Source organism: Hippocampus bargibanti, linkage group LG07, assembly GCF_051943395.1.
Source record: "Hippocampus bargibanti isolate YZ-2025 linkage group LG07, ASM5194339v1, whole genome shotgun sequence".
Lineage (NCBI taxonomy): Eukaryota > Metazoa > Chordata > Actinopteri > Syngnathiformes > Syngnathidae > Hippocampus > Hippocampus bargibanti.
In genome coordinates, this window is record NC_142740.1 from 21,716,078 (window position 1) to 21,734,519 (window position 18,442).

The 18,442-nt window shown below is 40.6% G+C and overlaps 1 protein-coding gene across 1 annotated transcript in view; it reads left to right on the forward strand.

Moving 5' to 3' along the window:
• The first annotated feature begins 14,966 nt into the window (after nucleotides 1–14,966).
• Nucleotides 14,967–18,442, forward strand: part of tsc22d2 (TSC22 domain family 2) — a 41,132-nt gene continuing 37,656 nt past the window's right edge. Inside the window, exon 1 of the mRNA XM_089000806.1 lies at nucleotides 14,967–17,275. Within this exon, the coding sequence (XP_088856932.1) occupies nucleotides 15,828–17,275 (1,448 nt within the window). The 5' untranslated portion in view covers nucleotides 14,967–15,827. The remainder of the gene's footprint in view (nucleotides 17,276–18,442) is intronic.

Sequence of the window (18,442 nt, forward strand, 5' to 3'; positions counted from 1 at the left end):
TGGGTGTAGTCCTGGTTAAATCACTCCGCGAGGGTGGTGATTGGACCGGTGCTTCATTGCGTAATATAAGACATGGCGGATGAATACAATCATACACGACCTATTTTACTGTGTGATTCTCTCATACAGTCCATGCTATCACCCTCAAGTGATTTTTCTCAAACACAAATGACCTAATCATGTGTATTCACAACACGTCCGACTAATAAATATGTGATTGTGTACATCTGTGTAAGCTCTCAGTCGTGCAGGAGTGGTCAATCGATGAAGACGCATGACGGCTGAAGAAACCTTTTCATCGATGTGATTGTGTACGCAAATGACTAGTTGCAACACGTGTGAACAGACACCCCGACTTGCTGTTAAAAAGTACAAGTGAAACCACATTGAACAGAATTGCACAAACGCAGAAAATAAATGATATCAGTGTACGCTGCGTCGATAATGGTCAACGTGTCCAAGCGAAACTTGCTTTGTGTGGTTAAGGGAGGTTAAAGACCGAAGCGTTGTTACATTGGCACCAATGTCCTGACGTAATCTTGGTTTCAACGTACATTCTCCTTGTGCAGTAATCCCTCAGTAGAACACGATTCAGTTTTTATTTGTGTGTATTTTTATTGCGTCTGGTGTTCTGCATCCTGATTGGCCAAAGGACTGTACACCACAGGTGTCAAAGTCAAGGCCCGCGGGCCAAATCCGGCCCGCCACATAATTTTTTTCGGCCCGTGAAAGCAAATCAAACTTGTTAAATTCCATGATGATTGCTAAAATCTGAGCCAAAATTTCATATTTTTGGATGTCAACCACAATAAAAGTCATTATTCTTGACTTCAGATTTGAAAACGAGTTATTCATTAATTTGCTGTGTGCTCTATATGTAATATTTGAAGGGATTTAAACATTCTAATGGGTTCCCCAAATTCATAATGGCCCTCGAGAGGAAACCATAACTACAATGTGGCCCGCGGCAAAAAATGACTTTGACACCCCTGCTGTACACTAACATTAACAGTCTCGTCGAATCATCGCTGTATAGCTTTTATCCATCCATTTTCCGTACCGCTTATTCCTCATTAGGGTCACGGGGGTGCTGGAGCCTATCTCAGCTGTCTTCGGGCACGAGGCGGGGGACACCCTGAATTGGTTGCCAGCCAATCGCAGGGCACACAAAGACGTACAACAGTCACTCTCACAATTCCAAATTGTCTTTCAGCTTCCGTTTGTTGCTTTCCCCTGTTGTGCTCCTTCCAGATGTGTGTTTTCATAAGCATTTAACCAATCACATTTCAGCCATTTGTTACAAATGCCAGAAATCTACGTGGACGCCTTCACAATCAGTTCTGCGGGCCCTGTAGCATTAAATAGGTGTCGATAAAACTTTCTTTAACATCACACTTTGTATATGAGTCACAGTCGCAGCTGTAGCTGCAGTAACCGTTGTACAGTCATAAAATAGTTATTTTGGGTTTGGTTGATTTAGACGTAGCTCTATTGAAGGCCTAGATGTGAAATGCATGGCTTGCCCCTGCGTACAATGCAGGTCTGTAAAACAATAAGCAGAAGCATAACACTAACAGTGTTATTTCTAAATTAATTAACGACAGCACTGTGATTTAAGGTTCTGTTTTATCGATTGTTTATTATCTGAAGCAAGTTCAGTGTTCAGTACTTGGATTGCTCAGAAAATCATCCTTACTGTTTTTGATAAGTCAACCTAGGCACTTTTGAAGGACCTTGTGTTCTGATTTATTTTTATTTTGTAGTTCCTTGGAGGTTTACAAAATCAATTAATTCATTGTTCGCTTTATTCTTACCGGGGATGGTTGTGGTGGTGGTGCAGGAGACTAACTCAGCTGTCTTCGGGCAGGAGGCAGAGAACACACTAAACCGGTTGCCAGCCAATTGCAGGGCACTCAAAAACAAACAAAACAGTCATATTCCCTTTGACTCACATCTCAAACACAGCTGATAGTAAATGGCAAGGACTGCATTTGTCCAAGTCTACTGAAAAAAATAAAATTAACACGTCATAATGCATTATCCTTTGATCTCCCTCAATAATGTCATGAATTTAAAATGAAAATAGGGGTTGTCTCAGTATTTTTTAGATGAGACAAAATAGATTAATGAGAACAATTAACTACAGACATGAATTAATTGCTCACATATTTTTGATCGCCTGACAGCACTAACAAAAAGTGTTTGTTGCTCGTAACGATCATATGGACCTCTAGCTTACTGTACATTGCGTTGCATGTTTAATACAATACAATACAATACAATACAATACAATACAATACAATACACATTGATTTATATAGCACCTTAACAACAGCTGAAGTGCTTAAGTCATAATGTCATGCTCCAGTTTATTCAGTTTGATAAATTACTAAATCTCCCTCATCTTCAGTTGGACCTGCGAACTGGGCACGGCGTTTATATCAGAAACTATTATAAATGCATTTGCAAAAAGATGCGGAAAATCAGCATGGCAAGCCTGAACAGCCTGTAACAAGATGAAAACAAGGCCACACATACTTCACATCCCGAAGCGGGTGGTGAATAGTTCAGCCGACAGACAAATCCTTACACCATGTTCAGGCTCGTTCGGGGAACAAAAAGACATTCTTGAGGGACAACAAATTCAAACGTCTCGTACTACATGTGAAATGCTACAAAGCTAATGTTCTAAAAGTATCCTTGAGAGTTTTGAAAGGCGCTAATAAATGAAATGAATTATTATTATAAAACTCACATGTAAAGACAGTAATTATTTTTATTTTTTACATAACATATTTGTGTTTTTATTTTTGTGCACCTTTTTTTCACCTGAATGGGGCTTATTTATTTACTTATATTGCTTGAATACATTTTAAATCGATTATTATATTGTTATTCCATCGCCTATTGAAAATTGGACATTTTAATTTGATTCTTAAAATAGTTGATCATTGGACAACAGATTACTTTTTGATTAGTGAATGCACTTTGATGCTTCTGTTTAGAAGCTGTTCAGTGGCAGATGGAAAAAGGGTGCTTCACGAAGTATGGCGGTCTCCACATTACTTTCCTTGGAGACAGGACGAAAACAAAACAATATTTTTTTAAAGTGTTCAAAGTGATCTTTTAGATGACCAGCATAAAATAAATAGTGGGGTTAATAATGAGACAACTTGTCTAATTATGCTCTGTTTCATGACAGATGTCTGGTCTGGAGTGCATAAATCTTTGCTCATTGACTCTTGTTAAAAGTTCTATGTAGTAGTTGTCCAATGCAATCAACAGTACATGGAACCAAAGTGGGGGGACATTTCAGATCTCCCAACTGGCCAACGTCACATTCCGATGAGACACGAAGCCCCAGAACTTTGGTGATTCGAATTATTAAACCTAGTACTTCGGCACTGTGAGGCTGACTTGCCAACCACTGGATCATTGGGCCACTGCATCACTTTTTGAATCATTATCATTTTTAACAAAATTAAACAAGTTGTCGTGCCTTCCTGGTGCATTTCAGGCAGAGTAGAATAAATATTTAGTAGCAAAAGGAGAAGTGGAAGCATGTTGTTCCTCTTTGTTTTGAACAAATGACTCCTCTTGACTCTCAAGGCTGTGGCTTGTTAGGCACAAAGAAAATCTACAATGGAGTAAAGAATTTTATGCATTTTGTGTCCACTGGGCAGAGGCGGAGAGGGTGAACTGCCTGTCATCTGCCCTTTCTGTATAAGACGTGTGTCGAGTAATTTCAGTGTCTGTCATATATATACACTGGAAATTATCAGAAAATAGCACATTATTCCTTTTTGACTGAAAATCAACACATTAGCACTTTAGTTTGCTGACGAAGCCGCTTGTTCGCTGACGAAGCCTCTTGGATAGGAGGTGAAACGTCCGAAACCTTCAAATTTGTACAGATGACGGCTGAAGAAACCTTCTCATCGATTAGCGGGGCGAGTTCGTCTTCTTGCATCAGCAAACCAGCACTGTTAAAGATTGGGGAATTTGTGATGGTGACAGTGTGTATTTACAGGCATCTTTTTGCTTCCTGTTCCGTCTCGAGTTGAGTGAGAAACAGGAAATGCAACAGTATCACGCATTTCATTTTGGTGAGTGACATCTACATTTGGCAGTGAAGCCCGTTGCTGTTGTCCTACTTCACATCGAGCTTGCCTCACACTGACAGCATTGTATGATAATGTTGAGTCGGGAGAGAAAGGCTGCAGTGTTCCTGCCCGATGTATAGTCATAATGCACAGAGTAGGATGAAGTAAGTTCCTTAGATGGACATTCAGTGCTTTTCTCATCATACATGCTTTCACAGCTTCATTGAAACTAGCAGGTCATTTCTCATGTATCTTCCTTTTGAGGATTCCTGCCAAAGTGCTGCTCCGACAATAAATAAATAAATAAAAATAGGCCGACACCTGCTTGCTTTGGTTTCTTTCATGGATGTTGTAGAAGACAATATATTCGGGGCAATTTAAAAAAAAATCTTTTGGAAACGAATGTATTGACTAACGGCAGTCCTACTACTGTTGCTAGAGACAACCATATTGGAAAGGAATATTTATTTACAAAGTTGGGCAGTGTGGTGTAACAAGTCGATCGTGGACTGCCTCACAATTTTGAGCCTTAGGTTTCGAATCTCAGTAACAGTTTGTCTGGATTTACCACACCGATGGGGCTATGTTGCCCACATGCCGTGATTTTTGGTGCATTTTAAAGTACAAGAGAAGAGCAATACAGTATTGTGCACTGTTGAAAATTAAGTATGTTCACAAATTGTCACTTCTGTATTCTGAGCTTCAGTCTGTCCACAAATTGTCACTGTTGTATTCAGAGCTCACAAGGTTATCCTCGGGTGATGCATGTAGATAGAGCTCTTCACTATTTTTCTAACTCCTGTATCTGATGCCTACATTTTTGTTCAAAAAGAGCAATAAACAACACAAAAAATGAGGCAGAATAGTGCTACTTAGATCCCCAAATGAGATGATTCATTGATAATTAATTCAGATGATTCACGTGGCCATCTTGGCATCCGGTGAGTCATTCAGTTGTTTTTGTTTTGTGGCTTGGAGATGGCCCTGTGTCCAAAGGTCAAAGTAGCACTTGGTTGTTCCTTGGTGCACCACACCCACACTTATGAAGTCACACAAGACATACAGTCAGATCCATAAATAATCGGACATCAAATTCTACTCATAATTTCGGCCTTAAACACCACCCGAATGGATTTGAAATGAAAAGAAACGGAAATGCTTTAAGAACAGACTTTCAGTTTTAATTTGAGGTTATTTAAATCCGAATCAGATTAACCGTTTACGAAATTTCATGTCTGTGCCTTCCACTTTTTAAGGTGCAAAATGTAATGGGGCAACTGCTGCTCGGCTGTTTCATGGCCAGGTGGTCATGAAACAGCCTATGACTCACTGTTGTTTCTAACGCTTTCTCTGACTTCTGCCCTGTTTGGACGTTATTGCAAAACTAAATTCACAATATCAATATACATATTATCCCATATATGTGAAAATGTCAGTGAAAACTAGATATTATTATGATCACTGTATATGCACAATTACTGATATCTATTTTCAGATTGTATATAAACACGAAAATTGACTTTCCAACGTCTTAACATGTTTACTCTACTGGATTCAGGGCTGTTATGCAGTTGGACCTATGGTGACATCTTGCGGCCGTAATTGTACAACAACCTGAGTGCCCACACATTTTCATTCAGCATACAAACTGTACTCATGAAACTTCTTCTTTTCCTTTCGGCTTTCCCCTTCAAGGGGTCACCACAGCGAATCAGTGTCCCCCATCTTCAGAGGTTTGATTAGCATGTTTGTTTTGGCCAAGTTTTACGTCGATGCCCTTCCTGACACAACCCTCTGCCCGGATAAATAATCCGGGTTTGGGACTGACACAAGAAGACTCATGTCCCTTTGTGGCTACAGAACAAGCAGCTCGCTCAGTAAAAGGCTCCCAAAGACAAAATGGTCATCGGCACAGCAACACTGAAAAAAGCAAAACTGTACTGATAAAACGATCAAGTCAAAATGGTCCACCAACATTAGCTTATTTAAACATATACTCAGCAATATTTCATTTCGTAGCAGTGTCTGGTCTCTCTCACATATTCGTTAGTAGCTTCTGCATTCAGGCCAAATTAGCCCATGTCATGAAATCACCAGAAATCTCTTTTGAGCGCCCCCAATCCCAAACCTCCACCCCGCAGCACAACAGAAGCCCCGGCCTCCATGTGTGGCGTTTCCCCATGTTCTCCCCGGCGTGGTTTTTCCTCCATATATGTACTCCGGTTTCCTCCCACATTACATGGCAGACTGATTGAACACTTCAAACTGTTCCTCGGTGTAACTATGTGCTCGGACTATGATTGTTCATCTTTGTGTGCCCTGCGATTGACTGGCAACCAGTTCAGGGTGTCCCCCATCTACTGCCAGAAGACGGTTGTGATAGGCTCCAGCAACCCCGCCCCGCCGGCCAGACCTTTGTGAGAATAAAGCGGTTCGCAAAATTTATGAATGAATGGCCCTTTCCAAATACATGTACATGTACGTACAGCAATCCACGGACGTGCAAAAGGGACTGGAAGTGAAACAGCGCTTCACTATCACCATCTGCTGGATGATCTCTACATGTTAAAATGTATGATGATCTCTACTGATTAAAAAAGAAAAGTTAAAATGATTATAGGCTATTAATTCAGGAACATTTAAATGATATGATTTGTCTTTTCAATGTAATTTATTTTTTAATACACAACTATCAATTTTTCCCCATTAAAATAGCTGGACATGCATGTTTGCAAAAGATGGATCTAGTTGCTATCCATTTGCCATCTGAGAGTTTTGAAAGGCGCTTAGAAATGAATGTATTATTATTGTTAGCTATCTGGCTAGCTAGCTAGCTATGTAGCTGGCTATTTATTAGCTATATGGCTATCTGGTTAGTTAGTTAACTGTCTAGTTGGCTATAAATCAAATCAAATGTATTATTATTAGTATTATCTATTAGCTAGCTGGCTAGCTTTCTATCTATTTGAGTTACTTCCGGGTTGAGTGAACGCTGGCGCATGTGGCTGCCACTTCTCAACCGCGGAAAAACCGATCCTGTGACTGTAAAGTGACCTTGAGAGTTTTGAAAGGCGCTTAGAAATAAAATGATTATTATGATTATTATTATATGCGTATTTGCAATTCATGGATATGTGTATATGCTCTGATAAAATGAGCCAGAAGTTAGCCTCAGCTCACCATTTCAAACTCAGACAGGCAAAGGAAGTGTGCACTATGCTGTTTTTCACCAATAAATGTTTTATTTTACATGCACTACTGAGTGATGTTCAATCTGTATGCGTTATATAGATAGCTCGGATAGGCCCGAGCAATTCCCGCGGAAGACGTAAAGTCCAAAGTGGACTTTGACAAAATGAGTTTTGACACCCCTGGATAAAGTGATGTTTCTTTTCTGTAACTGTAGTGAAATCCATGTACATTTTTTTTCTATTATGAGTACGCAATTCAATTCCGGTTCCTTCTGATTCCTGAACTGTATAAACTATATGAAGTCTCGATATTAACTGAACATAAATCAAAATGCAGACAGCATTATATAAGGTTGTGAATGACTTGTTGAAGGGGATATCATTAAGATGTCTTCATAAGACAATTTCAATGGAGTTCAAATCCCACAACCTCTTTGCTACTCCAACTTTATGATGCTGAAAGACCAATTGCTTTGGAAACTGATTCAGAGATGATACTAGTTAAGTCATGTTCCACATTGCAACCAAAACAGTCTGAAGCAAAGAAACAAGGAATCCCTCATTACATTATCACTGTCAAAAGGGTTTGAACATAAGGATTGTGTTAAACTAAAATCCTTCAACACATTTTTTTCCACTCCTTATTCCCCTAAAAACTTGTTTTGGCATACTTATCTGCAGAATTACATCACAGAGAAGCTTAAGAATCAAAGCAATCAAAGAGGAAACAGCTCAAACCATTTTTCTAGATTTAGTCTTGTGTTGTTGTACTCTGACTTTGAACATTCTTATGAAAATATTACATTGTGGGCGTGTTACCATTGACTAGTCCTATTGTTTCTTTGCCTAAATACACACACACACACACACACACACACACACACACACACACACACACACACACACACACACACACACACACACACACACACACACACACACACACACACACACACACACACACACACACACACACACACACACACACACACACACATTCCTGTTTCAACGGTTTTGTGAGGTCCGGATAACTCCAGATAAGGAGCGAGGACCACCATTGCTGATAAGTTTAGAGAAGAACCAGTGTTCCATTTGAGCACTAAATGTCACCGCATTTCCCATTTTAACTTCTTTAAAAACAAAGCAATAAAAAGTGGACTTGAAACTGAAATAACAGCAGGAGTGAGTTTTCTGAATGGGTACATTCAAAGTCCTCACCCATGTAGTGATTTTGGTTAAAATATCGTTTTACTTTTTGTGGTATGAACTTTTTCTTCTCATTAACCATGCGCACGCACACACACACACAGTGAATAAAAAGTGTCTGTATCCAAGTGAAATGAAAATACACACCAAAAAACATTTTGGGTGAATTTCTGAGGAGCTTTCTGAAACTTTAGCAGATGCATATATAAACCCTCTAGAAGCCTCTAGAATTAAAAACTTTTGAGGATCGGCCAAAAGGTCCTCACTTGTCAAAAATGTCCTCACTACGTATGGTCTAAAATGTTAGTGGTCCTCACAAGACTAATCATACAAACACACACACACACACACACACACACACACACACACACACACACACACACACACACACACACACACACACACACACACACACACACACACACACACGCACGCACACACACACAGCGGATTTTAAAATATGGATGGGTGGATGGATTGATTTTTGCTCTCATAATAACCATCCATCCATCCTTTTTTTGTTCTTTTGACTTCAAGACGGCGCCGCGAGAGTGGCTGCCTTTCGAGCAGCTCCTGTGTTTTGCTTTTCTACTTTCATTTCTTTCATAACTTTGCTGCTGTGAAATGTAAATTTCTCCACTGCGAGACTATTAAAGGCAAATCCAATCCAATCCAATCCTATCCAATCCAATCCATCCATTATCCATTGCACTTTTTCCTCCCGAGTGTCGCATAGAGTTCTGGAGCCTATCCCAGCCGTCTACAACCAGTAGGCAGTGGGCACCCTGAACCGGTTGTCAGCCAATAGCAGGGCACATTGAGACGAGCAACCACTTGCGCTCACACTTATACCTAGGACAATTTATGACACGATAAGATAAGAGTACCCTTATTAGTCTCATAATGGAGAAATTCCTCGGAGAAAATTAGTGTTCAATCAGACTAGGAGAAAACCCACGTGAGCCCGGCGAGAACATACAAATACCACACTGTAAGGCCGGAGCCGTGGTTGAATTAACAACCTGTGCAATGTGAGGTCAATGCGCGCACCATTGGACCACTGGGCCTCCCAGTTATAATAATAATGACAATAATCATTGCATTAGTATGATTTTTATTAATGCTGGCAACCAATTCAAGATGGATGGATGGATGGATATTTTTCAAATAAATACCATAAAACAATCCTTCTCTTTCTTCACCTATTCCTACTCCTACTGCGATTACTACTGCTACTACTACTACTACAAATAATAATAATAATAATGATAATAATAATAATAATAATAATAATAATAATAATAATAATAATAATAATAATAATAATAATAATATATATATATTTTTTTTTTCCCCAAGATGGCGGCGCGTGAACACGCAGCGGCTCCCCTCTCCCGGCAAATTGGCGTTTTCATGTTTATGTTTGTTAAAGTAATTATATGTGCCTTGCATGCTGGGTCCGAGAGGACAGTAATTTCATCTGTGCTGTATGTCATGCATATTAGCATATTTGACAATAAAGCTGACTTTGACTTTGACTTTGATAATAATAATAATAATAATAATAATAATAATAATAATAATAATAATAATAATAATAATAATAATAATAATAATAATACACAATTAGCAGGTCTATGAATACTTAAAAATTATTACACTGAATACAAACACTTCGCACTTTGCCTCTGCTGATCACATGTTGATGTGTCCCAGCATTGACTACTGCTAGGTAACTGTGTGTTATTGTCAGACCCATTTCAATGGGAATTGTTTTTCTTGATAATCAATAGGTAAAACCCTTGAAAATGAATCATTCCTGCTTTAAGGTACTGTTGTTGCCATCACACAGATTTTCTATTGTTGTAAAAAGTGAAAGAATTCATGAGACTGTTAAGAACTAGCCAAAGGAATACGTCAGTGTTGAACATAAAATACACTCGATGATCTCCCAAAATACACCAGACTTTAACTAAACCTGTTTTGGGAACCGTGTGTATTCAGAGCTTATCCGAACAGAGACACACCTTGAATCATATATGCAATGGTGAATTTCCGTTTTCCCGACTTGATTTGTGGTCCGACAGTGGGAAATGAATTTTCCATGTCACGATAAACATGTCACTGGAAAACATGCCCAAAACATCACATTCAGTACAATGTTCACGTACATGTTTTCCATTATTTTAGTGTTTTGGCGGTCAAACACCGAAGTCAAGTGCATGTACACATTTTTACAAGCCAATTTTAGTGAGTGTTGAGTGATGTTTGGTCGCTTTGTTTACTGATCCCGGACCAAAGCTGCTTTGCCAAAAGCCATCGGTAGCAAGTTGAGGCCGGTGAAACTAACCACCGACCCTTGGGCCCCAAAATACAGACAGCACAACGTTTGTCTTGTTTCTGAGGTGGTGTGCTGAAAGTGACCGCTATTTTTGTTTTTAAAGCGTTGCAAGCACAGCCCGGTAGTCTGTAGACTCGAAGCAGGGTAAATAAACACATACAGCTTCATAAATACTTGGTCTGGAGCCTGGAAAGGCAAAGGTAAGCAGGGAGCCTAAATATATAGTATGTATGGACTGATGATTGATATGATGTTGCAATGTTTTCTTTTCCAGCATTATACACCGTCCTGTACAAGCTATTTTTTAAATACGTATGTACAAATACGGGTGGGGCCAGAAGGATTTGGATCACATTTATAAAATGTCATTTTCTGCAACTACGTTTACAAGAAAAAACATTTTGTGCCTTTTTAAAGAGAAGGTTTCATTTAAAAGGCTTCATAAATGGTAGTGCTGGTCCTGGTATAGAGTGCTATGAAATACTGAAATCAAAAAAGGGCTTTTCATATTCATCACATACAAAGATTTCAGTCCATTAAACTAATTTTAATAGCAAACAAAATACCCAATGAATTTATGATTACCGTTTCGAATTGGCAATTAAATTTATTAAGGCACAAAAAAAATCCACAACTACGTAATTGAAAAAGTGTGACTAACGTCAGTTTTGGGAAAGCTGATTTTAATTTCACAGGCAACACCCAAGTATTACTTTTGCTGAATCAAGAAATTAATAATATAGTCTGTTAGAGAACATGAAGATCTGAAGAAACAAATGCATCATGCTACATATGATGCAAATAAATTAAAGAATAAATTTTAAGTTTTTGAAATCATTGATTTAGAAACTGTCATAAAGCAATTTTCAAGATTGTAGGGCTTCAAAACACACTCTCAGACCCATCATTCAGGAATGGAAAAAACTGGGGAAAATGGCAACCATCCTCAGGATTGGTCGACCAATTATAAAACTACTCTAAGAGTGCCATGATGATTCATCCAAGAGGTTGCAAAAGAACTTCATAGAACTCCATTCGTCTCTGGACTCAGTTCAGCTTTGTGTTCACGACTCTACTATAAAAACACACACTGGCCAATAAATGCCATCCAGGGAAAAATTCCGATATGAAAACCACTGCTCTCCAAAAAGAACACAACGGCTTGTCTCACATTTGTTAAAAGACATCTTGATGATAGCCAAACCTTTTTTTAAAAACATTCTGGGGACTGATGAGTCACAAATTGTGAATAGCTTAATGGGGCAATTTAGATTTGGATTGGATTGGATCTGCCTTTATTAGTCTCACAGTGGAGAAATTTACATTTCACAGCAGCAAAGTGATGAAAGGAATGAAAGTAGAAAAACAAAATACATGAGCTGCTGGAAAGGCAGCCACTCTCGCGGCGCCGTCTTGAAGTCAAAAGAACAAAAAAAAAAGTAAATAACAAATAATATGACAGCATAGAGACAATATGACAAAACAAAGACATTCATTCTTCAGGACTTGCTGTACCCCCTTTGTGATGACTGAAGCAGTTCTAGATGAAAGAGGAGAGGATCAAAGCGTTTCATTGAATATTTTAGGATTTAAGGATATTTATTGAGGTGCTTTCCAATTATTTATTTATTTATTTATGTATTTATTTATTTATTTTTTACAGACAGGCCTCATGAGTTGGCAGCCGGACATTATGTAACCGTGCAAATTCAAGATTAGTGAGTCATGTCGGGCAAATAATATGTATGGCATAACAATGTTTCCCCCCGACTACAGGATGTCTGTCCACATCTTTTACAATACAGTACTGACAGAATAAATGATAGATTTGAGTAGGAGTCTGCAGAGCTCTTGAGAGCGGCAGGCGTTCAACGTTAGAAGGTGGCACATAAACAACCACAGTTTAGAAACTTTCTTGACTAAATTAATGACAAAGCCTTCCTGAATCGTGAAGCGCTGATTGGAAGTACATCACATTTATATTTATATGAACATCCTTTGAACTCTTGATCACTTTGCACTGAATATTTGAAGAATTTGACACAATCTTTTCTTTCAAGAAAATCATCTGTCTATTCATTTTGTATCGCGCTTAATCTCATCAACTGGTTGCCAGTCATTTGTAGGGCATATCAAGATACGTAAATATTCACAGTCACCAATGTCCAGATTAGTACAATCCAGCATAATCCAATCATATTTTGAGGAATTGAAAGGAAACCAGAGCAGCTGGAGAAAACCCACACAAGCACGGTGAAGATCATGCAAACTCCATACAGGAAGGACGTGGGTGAAATTTAAACCCCACAACCAAATTATAGTCCCAAAATATTTATTAACAGTTATGAAATGCTATTTTGCAATTCATGAAAAAACATTTAAATACATAAAGATGTTTACGTACATTAATTAAGCAAATCATATCACAAAATTGATCAGAACTCTGAAACAAGAGATGGAGGGATTGAAAACACGAACTTTGTGGTGGAGATAAACAAAAAATTCTTTGATACCATCAAACAACCATCACTAAGAAGAAAATGTCATGTCCCCATCTTGTGACAACATTTTCTACAGTTAAGTGTTGCACAATAGCTAGCAGCAGTCAATGGTCAGTTGCTCATACTAAAAAAAGGAAATTGCAAAGCTCCTCTATTAAAAAGAATATTTCTTATGGCGAGAATCATGTTGAAACCATACCGAAATACAGTAACATCACGGTCACACTTGGACCGATATTGGTGGGGCTCAAAAACAAACATTTGGAAGAAAATTCACAACAATGCATATCCATTTTTATATTGAAGAAAATATTGAAGAAAATTAGCAACATCATAAAAACATAGACAAATATTGATGAAAAATTTAATATTCAATAACTGGCTGCGACCAACGGCTCAGACTTTGAGTAGCCCTTTGATTAATTCCCCCCAGCCCAATAAAAACAAGTAAATCCTTGAAAAAACAGACGTTGAACATTTATTCTATAATCCCTGTCATAGAGGGACTACATGCCCTGGAGTTTACAACAGTAGTTCGACATGCCGTAAACAGCATCCATGGTTTCATATATTATACTGTACGTATTATAACTTAGAACTGTATCTCGATACATAACTGTGAATACAGTAATACTGTACAAAGTATTTTCATGTCAGCCTCTTTGTAAAATGAGGTACCCACTGCTGCACTAAATTGTGCAAGAATTTGCGCAGGTGTCTGTCGTCACGAAATGAGCTGAGATAGGATCCAGCTCACCCTTGACCTGAGTGATAAATGATGTTTAAACTTGATGGATGGAACAATGACAGTGCGTTTCTATTTATTTACATCATTAAATGGGTCTGGTCTCGGAAATAATACATGTGACGCGCGAGCAATTTTATTGCAAATAAATATGACATTTTGCAGACATTCCAAGGGACTAACAGAGGAGTGGAGTGGTGCCAACAAAACCATTTCCAGATCGACCCCAGGAAAACTAAGGATTGGTTGTAGATTTCTTCAGGAAGCTCTCTTCACCTGCACCGAGGAATATTCAGAAGGGCCAGCTCTGTCCTGGCGGCAACAGGAGGATGGTAGCCAAGCTAAAAGCTATGGTGATGAGACCCTTATCCCCTTTAGGCCACCCTCACAGCACCGGGCAGCTCCTTCAGCCAGATACTGCTCATTCCTGACGACCCAAGCCATTGAATAGAGGTACCTGAACACCTGGATTCAAGGCCACGCACTCAGCCATTTTTAGTATGCTTAAATTTATATTTTATAACTTATTTTTATACTTTCTGTACTTCTACTTCTCACTTTCAAAATTTTGCTGCTGTAAATAGGGAATTTCTCCATTGTGAGACGAAAAAAAGGTTTTCTAATCTTATTTTTGTGATCATGCAAAATTAGGACCAAAAATGATACGATGCTGTCACGACAGGCATTTTGTTTATTTTATGTAAGATCTTAAATGATTTGACGGAAGAAGTAACTAGGACTAAAATAACCCAATTTTAAAGCACATTCGATTTATAACCTTTTCACGCAATGTCGTCTTGGAAATATGAAGTTTTCCCTGTACTATATGTCGGTGAAGACTAGAGAAACAAACCGGACGTTACGTCACTTCGGAACGACTTTTACATATTCGTAATGGTGATTTTTTTTTGTTGTCGTAGAAATTGCAGTTGAGGAAGTTTTGCGGCCAAAAACCAATATTTTTTTTTTACTTCGATTATTTAAAAAATGTATTTTTCGCTTGCAGGAACATGTGTCTGCCCTTTCTACCCAGGATGCAATAGGCTCTTGCCATCTTGTCTGGTTGATGCGAAGCGCCACAGCCAAGCAGGCAGGAAGGCGGTAGCAGCAGGAGTAGCTAGCAGCAAGAGTAGCTAGGAGGCACCCAGCAACCGTGAGCTTCCAGCTGCGGTGCTCTTGTGGCTATCTGTCAGCTAACAGTCACAAGTAACTTACGACACCCGGAGGCCAAACTTCAACGACTTCTGACGTATTTTTCCCCTACACCGCTGGACTATACTTTCTATTCGAAGCCGCCCACTGGAATGTTTACATTATGATTCCACACCTGTTGTTGGTCCTGGGGCAGGAGAAACTAGCTCACTTGAGCTAACTCGGCTAGTCGGCATTTCCAAAAAGAGTGAGAGAAGTGGACTCAAACCCGGGCCTCCCTCCGAGTTAAATCCCGGGGACAGTCGCCGAACTGCTCGCACGAGTGCCTGCTTGTTGCGGGCTCCGTCAGACACAAGGACGGCTGACCGGGTGTCAGAGAGAGGCCGGGGAAGCGTCTCGGGAGCTTCGGATAGTGTTGGACCGTGCCTGTGACTTTTCTCCTGGTGGACTGAGCGAGAGCAATACGGTATGGAAAAGTGCTGTGGCGGTCCGTCTCTTTCTGTTGTCCTCCTTCAGTGAATTCATCAGGAAGACGTAAAGGGGCTTCGTTTCATGTGGGAATAGACTGACTCGACAAAGCTAGCCAACATGTCAAAAATGCCAGCGAAAAAGAAGAGTTGTTTTCAGATCACTAGTGTTACGCAGGCTCAGGTGGCAGCCAACAACACCGGAGATGACACAGAGAGTCTAGACGACCCGGACGAGTGCCGAACGGAGGACGTGTCTTCAGAAATATTCGATGTTTCACGATCTGACCTTGCTGTGTGTGACAGGAGTTCGTCTGATGAAACCTTAAACAATGTGGGAGACACCCAGGAGGGTCAGGCCCCTTTGACAGCTCCTGTCAACGGGGGTCTCACCAATAATAAAAATGCATGCGGCTGTCGTGTGACTCCACAGCATTCCGGAACAAGTGTGCCCAGTATTTCAGCCCCTGTTGCTGTCTCTACCACTGTCGTTCCTGCGAATACATGCACCTCTCGCTTCAGGGTCATTAAACTAGACCATGGTACCGGTGAGCCCTTCAGAAGAGGGAGATGGACTTGCACTGAGTTCCATGACAGAGACTCTGATTCGAACGGAAACCGGGCTGTGGATAGCATCAAACCAAATGTAACCCTCGAACACAGTATAGAACGGGACAGTGGACTTGGGACCACCAGTAACACTGTAGTCTCTACCAGTGCTTCCTCCTCACAGGCTTTGGAGAATGCCGTGGATAACGGCCACACGGCTACACATCCCACTCATTCTCACTCAGAGGCTGTGCAGCAAGGCCTTGGCCTGGTCCCCCAGATTGGGAGCGGGGCAAGTGCCTTCCAGCCCACAGGGTACTCAACAGCGATGACATCAAAACAAATGCAAAATGCTCAGGTCACTATGCAACCTGCTGCTCCACAAACCTTCCTCACAAATAACCTCCAGGGTGTGCACCAAGGTTCCCTGCAGCAGAAGTCTCCCATCATGCCACCTTCTACACAAATCCAGCACTTTCCTCATTCAAACCATCCTGCAGGCCAGCCAGATTACCGGCAGCAGCACTTGGGTTCAAGTACTCCTGCCACCACTCCTCACTCGGCATCTCTTATCGTTCCAGCTAGTTCAGTAGCCCAAGGCCTCGGTGTTGATGCACCCACAGCCCAGGGCCTCCTACTACACATGGCACCAGGAAGTAATCAGCAGCAGTTGGTCAACCCTTCACAGCCATTGGGAGGTTTAGGCCTTGCTCCCACGCCCGCTCTCGCCTTAGGTGTCTTGAATGTGCCCGTCACAGTGCCCACTACCCCTAGTACGCCTTCAGGTGGGGCGAGTCAGGCGCCTGGCAATGGGGGAATCACCCCAGGTCTTCTCGCTGGATTCAGTAAGCAGGCAGAAGATGGCCGGCCCAAATCTGAAGTCCTACCTCATCCCAGTGCCAGTGTGGTGCCAGGGAAAGACAGTATGAAGCCTTTCATCACAGAAGGTCTAGGCCTTTCCAGTCCTGCTGTCAACAGCTTCTTCGGCATCCATTTAACCATGGATGGTGATGAGGACAGGTAAGAAAGTATTTTCTACTCTGTACTATAACAAAGAAGGATTGTTTTGCTATTCAGGCAGCATGGGTTCAGTTATGGTCTGAATGGTCGCCCTACGATTGGGATTACTGCCAAAGTTTGACTCAACTTTTGTTCCAAGCAGCTCTGAACAGAAGTTGTTGTTTTCCTTTCGGCTTTTCCCGTTCGACAATATTTATGGATATATTATTTTGAGAGTTGTATTTATTTTTAAATATATATCTATGTGTATATATTTGAGATTTTTTTTCAATTTAAATGCTGTCATGGGCGGCCCGGTAGTCGAGTGGTTAGCACACCAGCTTCACAGTGCAGAGGTCGCCGGTTCGCATCCCGGTCCGGCCTCCCTGTGTGGAGTTTGCATGTTCTCTCCGTACCCGCGTGGGTTTTCTGCGGGTCCTCCGGTTTCCTCCCACACTCCAAAAACATGCATGGCAGGCAGATTGACCACTCCAAATTGTCCCTAGGTGTGAGAGTGACTGTTGTATGTCTTTGTGTGCCCTGCGATTGGCTGGCAACCAATTCAGGGTGTCCCCCGCCTCGTGCCCGAAGACAGCTGAGATAGGCTCCAGCAACCCCCGCGACCCTAATGAGGAATAAGCGGTACGGAAAATGAGATGAGATGCTGTCATTTCTTTCAACAGAAGTGTGGGCCCACATGGCCTTACATGCATTTCTTCTCACCACAACTACAATTAGGCACCCCTAAAGTAGCATATTTGGTTTTTTTGTCAAAAGAGCCAATTAACAAAATGTGCATTTTTCACTGTTGTAAGGAAGAAGATCACAATTGGTTGATGTGCCAGTGTTACTGGTAGAAACAGGAGATTTTCACGCTGTCATGAAATATGTTTTAAAGCCTCAGATGGCTTGCATTCTTTTTTAATAATTGTCATGCAAAACTCTTTCCAGCCATAAGAGGGTGGGTTTTAGGGATGTGTTAACAAACAACCTAAACAGCAGCAAAAGATGTAAGAGATGATTTTTATTCCCTAATCTGACCATGAAATACACCATTATGCCCTTTTAGCATCAAAACTACATGAATTTAAAATTTACTTGCTTATGATGCCCCTTCACAATACTGCAGCTGGCTTGATAAATGTGCACAAGGCAGGACTTGCAGATAATAATGAAAGGAATAAGCCG